The sequence below is a fragment of the Acanthochromis polyacanthus genome, chromosome 3, assembly GCF_021347895.1.
Source record: "Acanthochromis polyacanthus isolate Apoly-LR-REF ecotype Palm Island chromosome 3, KAUST_Apoly_ChrSc, whole genome shotgun sequence".
Lineage (NCBI taxonomy): Eukaryota > Metazoa > Chordata > Actinopteri > Pomacentridae > Acanthochromis > Acanthochromis polyacanthus.
In genome coordinates, this window is record NC_067115.1 from 18,221,620 (window position 1) to 18,234,996 (window position 13,377).

General features: G+C 38.6%; 2 protein-coding genes across 3 annotated transcripts; both read left to right on the plus strand.

Annotated features, from left to right (window-relative positions):
• The first annotated feature begins 766 nt into the window (after positions 1–766).
• On the plus strand, positions 767–6,926 carry LOC127533112 (von Willebrand factor A domain-containing protein 7-like). Its single transcript, XM_051945372.1, has 8 exons — positions 767–856; positions 2,405–2,619; positions 2,788–2,995; positions 5,016–5,101; positions 5,225–5,318; positions 5,558–5,689; positions 6,116–6,302; positions 6,702–6,926. Exons 1-8 carry the CDS (start codon positions 808–810, stop codon positions 6,877–6,879), a joined length of 1,149 nt encoding a protein of 382 aa, XP_051801332.1. The 5' UTR covers positions 767–807; the 3' UTR covers positions 6,880–6,926.
• On the plus strand, positions 6,912–13,067 carry LOC110969617 (von Willebrand factor A domain-containing protein 7-like). 2 transcript variants are annotated; one of them, XM_022219731.2, is made up of 10 exons: positions 6,912–7,104; positions 7,233–7,349; positions 8,093–8,290; positions 8,430–8,565; positions 8,824–8,976; positions 9,069–9,161; positions 9,385–9,494; positions 10,311–10,481; positions 10,694–10,990; positions 11,895–13,067. In XM_022219731.2, exons 1-10 carry the CDS (start codon positions 6,934–6,936, stop codon positions 12,426–12,428), a joined length of 1,980 nt encoding a protein of 659 aa, XP_022075423.2. In that variant the 5' UTR covers positions 6,912–6,933; the 3' UTR covers positions 12,429–13,067. The 2 variants fall into 2 exon arrangements, with proteins under 2 accessions (XP_022075423.2, XP_022075422.2); XM_022219730.2 differs by having other exon boundaries at positions 8,430–8,976.
• Positions 13,068–13,377: the final 310 nt, after the last annotated feature.

Here is a 13,377-nt window from a genome sequence, read left to right on the forward strand (position 1 = left end):
GTCGTCACATTTTCACTTGGGTTATGTAAATCTTATTGAAATACACTGGAAAAAAATACAAACTTAAAATATTTCATATGTAAAAAAAAAAATGGAACTAGAGAATTCTTAACATCGCTATTATGTGTTATTCTTATTATTATTATACTTTCTCTCGTCAAATGAATTGCATTTTTGAGGTGTTAAAGATGCTTGAAAACATATGAAAATGCAAAGTGGCCTAAGATTTTATATCTTATGGGATCTGCACATGTGTGTGGCAAAATGCTCCATAGCACTTCTTGCAACATTTGGAAAAAGCAGGCCCTGCAGGACATTTCACCTACATCTATGAAATTTGATAAGCATATGTAACACATCAGGGCCTACAAAAAAAGTCTACTGGAGCCAGAAACCCAGTCTGTTATCTAGGTGCAGCCCAAGTCTGCCATTTTTAATCAAGTGTTAGATTTTTGATGATTTTTGATGATTTTCTGGGAATAACTTTGGATCAGGTAAAGATCCAAGAGACCTGAAATTTGACCAGTACAACAGGATGAAGATTCAAATTTGGACAGTTAACAGAAAACACCAAACCAACAGGACTAAAAAAAATCCTGTAGTCACACTGTGAAAAATAAATACACAGAAAGAGTCCTTGGCTATTCTGTAAAATTGATTTCTCTGTCAGATAAGCCAAGTAAACAAGGAAATATTTATACTCTTGGTAATGGAAAGAATGAGGATATATCTGACTCTCTGAAGTAAACCAGGAAGAGCAACCAAACAAAAACACTTTATTTTAAAGGTTTCTGTCACTGAGGAAACATGGGTTTCAAAGGTGAACATCAAAAGCCGCAGAAAGGGAAGCTCAAAGGTAAGAGTTTGCAAAATTTTATATCTTTTGTATATTTTTAATCAGATTATCAATAATCTTGTATGATATTTGTTTCTTTTGTTTGTTTAACTGATTTGCTAGTATTTAGTTCACCCCATTAAATGCTACAGGAAATTATTTTATTGGGATTCATGTTTTTACACAACGTCATGTTCATGTTATAGACAAAAATGAGGAATTTAAGACTTTCCTTGAAATGTATTCAACTATTTCTTTCCTTTAAATCATTGTTGAACAAACTCATTTCAGGCAACCCAATCTGTTATGTAGCAAGACTCTGATATTACAATAGATACGCATGTTTCCAACTTTAAAAAAGAGCCAAGAACTCATTCATTGTCGGAGAAAAGAAGGATTATTGCCACAATCAGTGTTGCCAGACCTCACAATAGAAACAAGCAACCAGCTCTATGGAAACAAGCCCTCCTAAAAAAAAGCCCAACAGCTGAGTTGCCACACTGTGTAAATGAGAGGCCTCTTGATAACATTTTAAACATATATACATTTATTCTTGTTTGCAGTAAATAATAAACACAGTCAAAATAAGGACTTAACTTGAAGAAGGTATTTAAATATTTTTTCAGAGAGTCCTTAGTGTGTGAAATTCATAATTTCCATTATCACCTACATTTTGCTAAATATTTGCTGAATTTAGATCCAATATTGCATAATGATAAACATGCATAATATTTAATCAGTAAGTATTAAAAAGGTAAATTTGACAGGCACTAAAACAGTATATTGTCATGATTAGTATGTTTTCATACATTATTATATCGATATATATTTTCCTGTTTAAGAAAAGTACTTGGTCCATCCTGTGTTCGGACCAAAGATACCTTCCCTTGTCTATTGTTCTTGTCACTTCCTGCCAAAGCAGAAAGATCACATGGGATAAACTTACATTCAGTTGTTGTAGAAACAGTCTCCTGCCTTGCATGACAAAGATTATACAAGACATTATGTCTTGTGACTGTGTCTGGTGGTTGGTTACAGTAATGTAACAGTTATAGTTTCCTCCTTCCTGTTTTGTTCTCCCTTCCCACTACAAATATTTCACCTGTAGTTGCCTGTGGTTACCTTGTTAAAACTGATCCACTGCCAGTAAATTTTTCATGTTTTTCTGCTGTGTATTTGCTTTCATCTGTATTCAAATGGCATGTTTGGAAAAACAGAGTTTACAAAGTGCTTTAACAGACAAATCAAAAAAGGGGGATACTTGGGAAGAAGTAGAGAAACAGAGTGAAACATTTAAAGACACAAAATGCAAAATGCAGAAAAAAAATTATAATCAGTGCATGAATTACATTTTTAAAGTCATGTATGAGAGAAATGATTTGAGTCTTGGGATGGTTCTTAATTGAACAAAGCAGAACTGGACTGAACTTTTTCAATCTGTGCTGCAATGCTTAGTTCTGAGTCAAAAAGTACTCCCAAGCAAATGTGGTAAAGTAAAAGAAGGAGTGGTAAAAACAACTGAATTCTTTGCTCCTCTGACTTCCCCCTTCTCTCCTTGCTCTATTAAAGCTCCATCCTCTATCATGGCGACCAGACAGACAGCCGTGTTTCTGGTGGTGGTGGTCCTCTCCCTGCCAGGTCTCACCAACTGCTTCCTACACACCAGCTCTGTTGATGGGCTATCGAGTACTCATCGTGACATCACTCGAAAAGCAATCCTCAGAAAGACAGCTGAGGTTTGCCGAGACATTGCTGCTGCTGAAGCACGGGACTTCAGCTTGAATGTGAGGTCTCGTTAAAAGAAATTTCAGTCTGTATATTTATGAGTTGATAGAAGCTGTAAAAGGCGTGTTTTCTGAATAAATTATGACTTAATTATGTATTATAGAAAATACAATAAAGTACTTTCAGTCACTCATTCAGTGAACGTCTTTGCATTTCTTTGTTTCCAGATTGATGACAGCCTGTCAGTTACCCGGGTGCAAAGGGCCTGCTCCTCCTCATCTAACTCTACATCTTCCAGCTCTACTGACATGTTTCAAAATGCCATTAAAAGCATGCACAGGAGCAATGCAGATGTGGACAGGTCATTTCCGCTGGATGTGGAGTACCATTTTCACGATGAGGCCATCCAGGCAGGACGGAAAATCATCACAGAAGGTACACTTCAAATGTTCATACACAGCATCAAGGTCATTTATTGACTGAACTTTATATCTTTAGAAAGAGCTTGTTGACTGTCCTTCCAAATATACTATGATAGTGATTTCATCTAGAACATATAGCGCCTTTTACGCTGTATATCATGGTATTCAGAGTTCCCAATTAGTTCTATAACCTTGAATTTTCTAAGATCAAATCATTGAAAGACGTGTCTGTCAGGAAAAAAAATAATCATGCATTTTGGTTCTTTCATAGATTTATTAAAGGTCTTCTGGAAATATGAAAAGAAAAATATACATACAGCAATGCTATGTTTGGTTGAATGTCCCCAGGCCTTTTTTTTTTTTTTTTAACTCAACTACACACTTTTATTAGCCATCCCTAAGCTTATGGCAAGCTTCTGGTTGTATCTTTGACCATTCCTCTTGACAGAATGGGTACAGTGAGCTAAATTTGTTGGCTGTCTGACAGACTTGTTTCTTCTTTATAGTGAACAGGTTCTTAAAAGGGTTTAGGTCCTGACTGTGGGGAGGCCATTCTAAAACCTTACTTTCCCATCTGATTTAGCCATTTTTTTTTTAACCTATTTTGATGTGTCTTTGACGTCATTGTCTTGTCGGAACACCCAACTGCCTTCAAGACCCAGCCTTCTTACTGATGATTTTAGGTTTTCCTGGAGAATGTGGAGGTAATCCTCCTTCTTAATTATCTAATTGACTTTGCATAAAGCACCAGTTCCACTGGCCTCAGAGCAGAATACTGCCATCACCATGCTTGACAGTAGGTTTGGTGTTCTTGTGGTGAATGGCCTTGTCTTCTCTCTTCCAAACACATTTCTGGCCATTCTGTCCAAATAGCTCAATTTTTTGTTTCATTTGACTGCAGAACTTTCTTCCACAAGGCTGTGGTTTTGTTCACGTGATCAGCAGCAAACTTCAGTTGAGCTTTTTAGAGCAAGAGCTTCCTTCTTGCATGTCAGCCCTCTCAGCCCATGTTGATGTAAAACACACTTAACTGGGCACAGTGACACCTGTGTTCCAGCAGCTGCTAATTCATTCACCTGCATTTTGGTGATTCTTAGTTGACTCTTGACCAACCTGACCAGCTGTTGCTTAGTCGCAGGTGATAGTTTGAGTTTTTTGTCCTGATTGTGGGAATGACAAAACTGTACAATGTCAGGGATGTGGGATGTAGAGAACCCAGGCGCAGACACAGTAGACAGACAACCAGTATTATAGTAAAAAGGGTTTATTTTAACAAAACTACTACTAACTGAAAACAAGACTGATGTGGCTACAACTAAACAGGGACGAAACAACCGGGCTGAAGACAAATACTCACACCAAGGAACTATGACTGTAGGTGGAAACAAACTGAAGTCCAAATCCCAAAACTACAAAGTCCAAAAAGGTGTAATCCATAAACAGGGGAAAAAGCAGAGTGAGCCAGTGAGCAGGTGTTGTCCAGGGGTAAGAAGGGAACGGAGACGGGAAGAAAGTGAGTCCAAGACGATGAGCCAGCGATGACTGAAGGAAAAGGCAGGGCTTAAATAGTAGCAAGGGGAACCAGGTGAAATGAACTGGCTTGATTGCATCAGCTGAAAACAATCAGAGGCCAGGTGCAGAGTGGGTAGGGAGCAGCAGACAGAGGGAGACAGAGAGACCAGACAACACAAAAGGGAAACACAGGAACAGGAACAAAAGGAAGAATCCTGACAGTACAATGCACTTTATACTTACAAACACTTGATTGCACAAATGATTTTGGGATCTGTAGCTGATTTGAAATGGCTCCAAGTGACCTTCCTAACAGCTTTTGTCAGATTTTAATCATAAATTTTTAAAAAGAACCAAAATGCATTGTCAGAGACAGAAGGACTTTAAGAATATCATCACAAAAATTCAGTTATGAGTCATTGGAAACCTAAGACTGTCATGATGTACGTACTCTTTAAAAGTGTACATAAATTCTGTTTCACGACTTTACCTGACGATTAATGTTCTGTTTTTGTGTTGAGGCCTGTCCTCTGTGAAGGCTAATATGAGGCTGGGGAACTTTGCGGCTGCTAGGGAGACTCTTGGACGAATCTGTCACACCCTTCAGGTGAAAATAATGATTATACTGTTGCAGTAGATATACTCTTTTATTTTAAAAATGATAATACCATGTTGTATGCAAGAAACAGTGATAGTTTTGTGAATAAAGTAAGATATTCTGTATATGAAGGACTTCTACAGCCACAGTAACTGGGCGGAGCTGGAGAAAACAACTCCTTACAGCACTCTGATCAGACCAGATCAACCTCTGGAGAACTTGGCAGGTATGTTCCTGTTGACTGAGTGACATGTACAGTTTAAACTGCAAGAGTTCAGAAATGAGAAAACAACTTAAAGCATTGCTGTTAGTCAATCACAATTTTTTTCTTAAGGGGTTTTCCATTTAGTACAGCACTCTCGTTATCAAAATCTGTTTGTCGGTTTACTTGACATTACATTGAAATCTGTTACATCTTGATTCCAGATAGTATCATGCAAAACTTCTGTCATATTTTTTGCTCAGGTCCAGATACTCCAACCTGTAAGAGCTGTACAGGAGCGACGATGTGTGCTGACAACATTTTGCCTGCAGTGCTGAGTCAGGGCTTAATCACTTCAGGCTACTTTAACGTCATCTCTTCAGTAAAACCTGCAGGTGAAGATCTCATTTACTATTCGAATGCTATGATTAATATTTCACTGAAAATGTTAGCTATAGCTAGTAAACTAACTGACAGCTATAATCTTAATACCCTGCGCTATTTATCATTTCATCATTTTTACACTCAGCAAAAAATATCCCACTATCAAACTGTACCTTTTGCAGAGGTTGTTGAGTCTATTTGAAAAAGTAAAAAGTTTCTCAGAACAACAAGCACCAATAAAGTGAAGACTTGAAATACGACAGCCAATAGCTGTAATCTCCTTTCATAACTTTCTCTGCACGGCGTATTTTGTGACACAGCCCTTGCAAAAACATTATGGTTTCTGTTGCTGTTTTGTGGTTTATTGAGCAGTCGTTCCATTATCCAACTAACCAGTCATTATCACTATCCATCGAGCTTGTCATTTCTGTTCTAAGGTAAATGCAGCCACGGTGGTCAGGCTGACAAGACAAGCACAGTGGACCCAGTGGGGGGAATCAATAAGGATGGTGTAGAGTCTGGTCATGGCTCATTTCACAAAAGAGCAGCTAACCTGGCAGTGGATGCCACTATGGAGCTACTGGAGGACATCAGAGTAGCTGCCGGAGACCAGAGCTTCCTGCAGTATGGAACTAAGTCACCTGAGATACTTTTGTGCTTGTTGAATGGTTGCAAAGGGGAGCTGCATGAACACTGAAGGCATATATGCAGGAAAACAACTGGTTTGTGTGATGTATTGGCATATGTTTGAAATCAAAATTTCCAAATTGGTCATCACTCAATGGTGGGGTGAAAAAAAACTACCTCACTGGAGGCATTATATGGCTCAAATGAGGAAATCAGTCTCCCCTGGCATTCATAGTTGCATTCAATTGTTTACATTAAAAGTTCTGTTTCTGGAAAGTTATCAACTATTCAGCATCTGAACAAAGTGCTGCTCCTTGCAGGATAATCCAGATAGATAACACCTGAATTAAACATGAAGAATTATTTGTGTTTTGTCTCTCTCTCATCTTCCCCCAGATTGATGGACCTCTCCCAGGCCCCTGCATTGTGTTTTGTCATTGACACTACAGGCAGCATGAGGGATGACATAGAAAGTGCAAAGAATGTGTCTTTTAACATTATTGATAAGAGGAGAGAAACACAACAGGAGCCCTCTGAATACATACTGGTACCGTTCAATGACCCAGGCATGTGACTTAGAATTTTACAGATGTTCCAAATGTTGAATATGAAAGCTACCAAATAAAGTATGCTCACGGATCTGCAAAAACTCGGCTGGTTCAAATACTACTTTAACTCCTATCTAGATTTTGGACCTGTAATAAGGACAGCTGATGCAGACAAATTCAAAGTCAGCATCAACAACCTCACTGCAATCGGAGGAGGAGACAACCCAGAATTGAGTTTGTCTGGACTGCAAGTGAGTGCACTCAAACGACTCACGTTATGGGGGCATGCACGCTGTTATATTGAGGACGCCTACATTTGGAATTTATTCCAGAGGATCAAACAAATAACTGCTTTTTCTATCCTGTGTTTGATTGAAAGCTTGCCCTGACAGCAGCTCCACCCTCCTCTCAGATTTTTGTCTTCACTGACGCTCCAGCCAAAGATACTCAGCTGAAAGAAACAGTCACTGCTCTTATAGAGACAACCAACTCTGTGGTAAGTCAGGTGAAATGTGAGTGAAAACCCACTCAGGCACAGGGAGGACAAGCAAACAATGCATAGAAAGGCTCCTGCCGGCCAGATGATTCAAACCCAAAACGTTCTAGCTCTGACACGACACATCAGAGCATTGTACTGCACAAAACCTCCATTTTCAACATAGTTTGATAGTTGGAAAGTCATTCTTCACTAAGAACAACAATTTAAACTTATGAAAATGTCTCCTAATTTTAAATGTCACGACTTCTCGTGCTTTTAAATCTTTATAAACCTTAAAACTTTCTAATTATTTCCAGATTTTTCTGGAAATATGAAACATTTTCAAAGGTCAGATTGCACTGTTAAAGGGATAAATTTGCTGGAAACAAAATAAAGAGCATTAATCTGGAAATGATCTCCAAAATGCCTTTTTGATGACTTAGCTTCTGGAAAAGTGGCTACATCCCCCCCAAACATCCAGGCAAATATTTATAGTGTTTGATGGATTGATGAACTGTGTGAAACATTTTATCAGTGAATTACTTAAATAAATACGGCTTGGTTCAATAATGTGGTGAATAACTACAGTTTGACTCATGAAATAGAAATATATAAATCCATGTTTTCACCAATGATTTGAAATTTTTAAATGCATTACTACCCCAAAGCATTGCATAACTGGATTTTTTTTTTCTTCAAAAAACAATGCTATTAGAATGACTCTGTGCTTATTGCACATTCTCCATCCCTTTATTTTTTAGGTAACCTTCCTGTTGACAGATGTCCGTGCCAGACGACGAAGGGATTCTCGGGGTCTGGCACCACGAGTACTAAGTGGAGGACAAACCCAGCTATATCGAGACTTAGCCCAAACCTCTGGGGGACAGGCCATTGAAGTCCCCAAGTCAGGCCTCCCTCTGGCCACTGCAGTTATAGAAGATTTAACAGTCAGTGCTGTGGTGAGACACCGAGCGAGAAAATAGGACTGAAGGCAACGTGTTTGAAATCTGCTGTGTTGCAAGTAGTGGCCACGTTTTTCATGGCACTGCCTTTCACCAGCAATTCCTTTTTCACCGCAGTTTTTCTTTCCTCTTCCAGGTGACAGTTTTCCAAGCAGCAATTAATCCTGGACGACCTGAAAATTTGACTTTTACTGTTGATGCATTAATAAACAACATGATCATTTACATCACCGGAGCCTCATCTCTCACCTTCACACTGACCAGCTCCACGGGTGCAGTTCAAAGACACATGTTGGACATTAGTGTCATTACTGCCAACATTTCACATACTTATATTTCCTCTTTCTCTCTTACTTTTTTGGATTTTTTGCATGTCTGTAATCTGAAAGTGTTTCTTTTAGGTAGTTGGCTAATTGTTTTAGCAGTAAACAGTCTCGTTCAAATTGTAAAAAATACGAATAAAAATACACATTTTCTCATCTTGTGCGTGACATATATTACCATCTTTAACATGTTTTCATGCCTTTCAGGATTATCTCAGACGTCAAGTCAGTTCAATGGTCCTCTGGCAAACTTTACCACAGTGGGAAATTTGCGCCGGATAATGCTCATCACTGGCAATCAAACAGGATTGTGGAACATAAGCATTAACTCTAATATTGCCTACACTGTTAAGGTCACAGGTCAGTGGTGCAGCTACATCGCAGTCCATAGATCTCATTTTAAATTCCTTTTAGTTCCTAAGAAACATTTGTTTTCTCTGTGTGAACATCAGGTCAAAGTTCTGTGAACTTCATTTATGAGCTTGTGGACGTACAGGAGGGAGCCCACGGTGGTGTCATTCCAATAGAAGGTCGTCCTATTGCAGGTTGGAACACACAAGAAATTATCATATAATACGTATTATTAGACATTTTCTCATTGTTCTTAACAGCAAAAATGTAAGTACTGAAGTGTCTTGTGTCCTATTTAATAAAGGCCACCTCATCAACCCTCGTCTATTCCGTCTCTTCCAGAACCTGACAGCTGTCTTTGTGTACATTAGCACCTTTCACAATAATACTGTTTTATTTTCTTTCCACATCTTACAGGTGCTAATGTCAGTCTCTTGGTCACTGTGACAGGAAGTGACAACGTGACAGTCACAGAGGCCACTCTGTTCAACAGCTTAGGGCTAACAGAGATCAGTGGATCAATACAGGCATGTTACACCCAACAATCTTAAAAGACATAGATAATAACTGACATTCCATCTGACCCCTTTTCACAGACAGCCCTCATACAGCAAGTTTTAGACTCAGATCAGACTACTGGTTTCAGACTGGTTTTGTTTCCAACAACTGACGTTCCCATCCTGAATGTTAAGGGGATATAAAATGCTTTTTGTGGTTTTCCATTTCATTATTTTTTTCCCATCTAGTAACAATGCAATATTTCAGGGGGAAAAAGAAAGGTAACAGTTTTATTTCTCTTAAAGTGGATTTTCTTACTGTGTTGAAATAATTGGGAAGCCATCGGCGTCTGGAATGAAAAAAAAATGGGTAAGCTTTGAATGGTTAGCAGTGAGGTCAAGTATTCAGTTTGTAGCTAAAGACATAGAACATACAAAACCAGTAGTGCCATCTTTTTCAAGATGTAGCATGATTTACTGATTTACTTTCTTGAAAATGTTTTCTTTTCTTCTAAATTACAGTGTAGAGCAACAACACTTACTTTAACATAAATTCTGCAATGTATAACATTATATGAAAGCAGAAAACCAAAGACGGGAGAAGTGGAAGACAGATTGAATATCATTTGCATTAATCTTTCTAGCATATTTCTGAGTAGATTCTCAGTCATTGGGGTCATGATAAGCATAGGACCGTCAGTAAATAGACCACGGGATTTCTCTTTTTCTCTTAGTCATACTTCGGCCACTATGTACTCTGGTTGCTTATTATTATTGATTTATTGTGACCTTGTGACTGAAGAATATACAATAAGTAATCAGTCTTTTTATTTCCATCCCCCACAGTCATTAGGAAATAATGACTTCCTGGTAAGATTCATTGCAGTCCCAGCAGGGGAATTTGCAGTTCGCCTGACAGGACAAGACACCAGCTCCACCTCCAGGTCCAGGTCCACACTGAACACCTTCCAGAGACAAGCATCCACACAAATCAAGACATCCAGTCTGTCTGTTACTGTGAGTACTGTCACATTTTTATAGCTCAGTGGAGCAGTTCTTGACTTTGCTAGGACATGCTTAAAAGTCTCCCTGCACTCCTGGCTACAATAAACACTCATTGCCATATTACATGAAATACAGAGAGAAATACTTCATGCCTCAAGTACTCAATACTACTCAGATACTACATGTTTTTATCCCTCTTTCCTCTTCTTCACCCACTTTTCCAGGCTCAAGCTGGCATCACCATAGAACCAGGTTCTACCGCCTCCATCCCTTTTACAGTATCTTCAAGCACAACTGGGACATTCACAGTGCGAGTCAACAATGATCGCAATTATAATGCAACTTCACCTAGCTCTGTTGCTATTGGAACATCCAGTGAGGGTAAAGCCAATGGCACCGTAACCTTAACCCCCCCAGCAAGCACTGTTTCAGGAACAGATGTCACTCTTACCATTGAGGTGCAAAATGCCGCTACTACTGAAATCAACTATGCTGTCCTCAGATTTTCTGTGGCTGCCAGGGTAAGAAAAATAAAAGAGTAACAGAATTCACAGTTCATGCAGTATGACTATTCTATATGGCACAATCTTCTTTTTTATTTTGGCATTTAAGTCACTGAGCAGCTTATAAACCTTGTATGGAAGAAAATATAAACTTGTGATACAGCTAAGTTTCCTCACAATTTTTAAGGGAGTGGCATCTTCTGGTCTGATAGGTTTGCGCCATGGATGTATGAATATAAACTGGAAACCAGTTTCAAGGTGGCAAATCATTCTTTCAAATGAAAGCTACTCAGTGGTGTAAACGCCCCAAAAAAATTACAAAAATTTACCGTCTGGTATACAAATGCTCTGCACACTTTGGAAGTTTTTTTTTTGGTCCTTCTCAGTCAAACAAGTAGATTATTATTGAACTAAATTCTGATTACATACGGAGTGACTTCACAAGATTTCTGCCACTCAGGTATTTACCATTTTATAGCTGTTCGTTTTACAATGGGAAAAAGGGATTTTGTGTAAGTGTGCATCACACTATGGTCGCCAAGCGTTTGGACATGACCTCAAAACATTTCCACAACCCAAGGCTGTTCTTGGGGCTTGATTTGCTAAATGTTACGTTATTGGAAGACTACTGTATAACCAGGCATGTTTTAAACGTTCTTTACATAACTAATTTTATTAAATCCTTAGTGACCTAATTCTCTATATTGATGAGCGAGTACTATTGTCAGAGTGATTTTTGAGCCAAGATGTGGCATCGTCACTACTTTTTCAACATTAATATATTCTGCCAAACCAATCTGTCAAAGTACAAGTTATACTGAGTGCAAAAGTCCTAATGACAGATGCGTGGTAGCCAAGTTTTGTTCCTGTTCTTTTGCTTAATTTATTGCTCAATCATTTCTTATTCTCTCTCTCTTTTCAGGTAACAGATTTGTCCCGTCCAGTGTGTCAGGAAACCAATGTATCAGGTAACTGTAACTCTTCCTCATCACCCTGTGCAATCTCTTTTTGGAACTTCTCCACTGTTTTCACCGATGGCATCAATGGGACTGGCATTGCAAGCATTACCCTCCGCCAAGGGAATGGTACTCTTGACACCAGAACAGTGACTGGAGCTGGAGGTGAGAACATCACTGTGGTTACTTACAATAGTTCCTGCTGTTCACCGGCTGTGGAGCTGGCTGCTGTGGACAGAGTAGGAAATGTGGGAACATGTGGGGGACGGGCTACAGTGCTCACCTCAGCGGCACCAACGACTACAACAACGGTGACAACGACAACAACCCCCAAAACTACAACAACAACAACAACAACTACAATTCCACCTGTAACTACAGTTACCCACATGACGACAGCTCCTACTGTAATTGTTGCTGCAACATCTACCGCAGGGCACACACTGAGCATGTCACACTGTGTCTGGATCAGTGTTGCGGTTTCTCTCATTTGGAAGTGATGATGTGTACAAAAATCACATTGTATATTTATCAAGCACCTTATGACATGTTTTCTGTAAATTCACCATTTATTTTACCAAACAGATTTGGAAGTAAAGTCTTCATCATGTGTATCTCTTCGTTTCTTGTTGATAGAAAGTGATAAGGTAGTCAGGTTAATGTGGGTGTTTCCCTAGAAAACAGCTTTAAAACTCATACTGAATTCTGTGGAAAATTCATCAATCATCTCTCTTAAAAATTTGCAGTCAATGTCTTTTCCATGAGTGGAAGTGTTTCGTGCCTATCTTGTCCACTTAAATTAGCAATGTCTTAGTTTCTAAGAATGTATATCAACAACCAACCGGAGAATGTAATACTGACCGAGTTGCTCCATGCTAGGAAAAGTGTGTTAAATTATTATTAGGTCTTTACACTTTCCTTGGGTATTTCTAATTTTCATTTTAGTTTTTTTCTATTTAATTTTCCTTTTTAAAACTTTATCAGTTGGTTATAGAGGTGTGAATTCACTGTAACAGATTCTGATTTTACATGTAAACCATATTATCAGCATGTAAAATATGATGTCTGTGAAAGGATAAACTGTAATTTCTTATTCAACAATGTATCAGTAATAAAAGCCCAATGCATGTTACACTCTACATGGCCACATTACTACTGGGTTACCATTTATATTTTGAGGGCTGTTGCTAATACTTTTGACCTTCTATTTACATGTACCTTAGTGCAGATTTCTTAATCTACAAAAATTCGAAAAATATACCAAGATATTAGAGGTACTTTTCAGTATTTTCATTTCTTCTGGGTGGATGACCATGAAAAAATTCAGCAATGTTTTAGAAGGGGAACCTTTTTCACGGTGGAATTTCTTTGCTGGGCCTGGGATAAAAGGCAACATCGTTTGTCTGAGAAATAAGCTGCAGAATAATGTGGGTTTTGGATGTATTGCTG

Bases quoted from the DNA above. Each gene is read 5' to 3' on its own strand.
- LOC127533112 (XM_051945372.1), top strand. From the start codon at position 808: ATGGGTTTCAAAGGTGAACATCAAAAGCCGCAGAAAGGGAAGCTCAAA. The intron at 5,690-6,115 runs GTGAAGATCTCA...TTCTGTTCTAAG, and splicing joins CTCTTCAGTAAAACCTGCAG to GTAAATGCAGCCACGGTGGT. The intron at 6,303-6,701 runs GTATGGAACTAA...ATCTTCCCCCAG, and splicing joins GGAGACCAGAGCTTCCTGCA to ATTGATGGACCTCTCCCAGG.
- LOC110969617 (XM_022219730.2), top strand. From the start codon at position 6,934: ATGCTCACGGATCTGCAAAAACTCGGCTGGTTCAAATACTACTTTAAC. The intron at 9,162-9,384 runs GTTGGAACACAC...CACATCTTACAG, and splicing joins AGAAGGTCGTCCTATTGCAG to GTGCTAATGTCAGTCTCTTG. The intron at 10,991-11,894 runs GTAAGAAAAATA...CTCTCTTTTCAG, and splicing joins GATTTTCTGTGGCTGCCAGG to GTAACAGATTTGTCCCGTCC.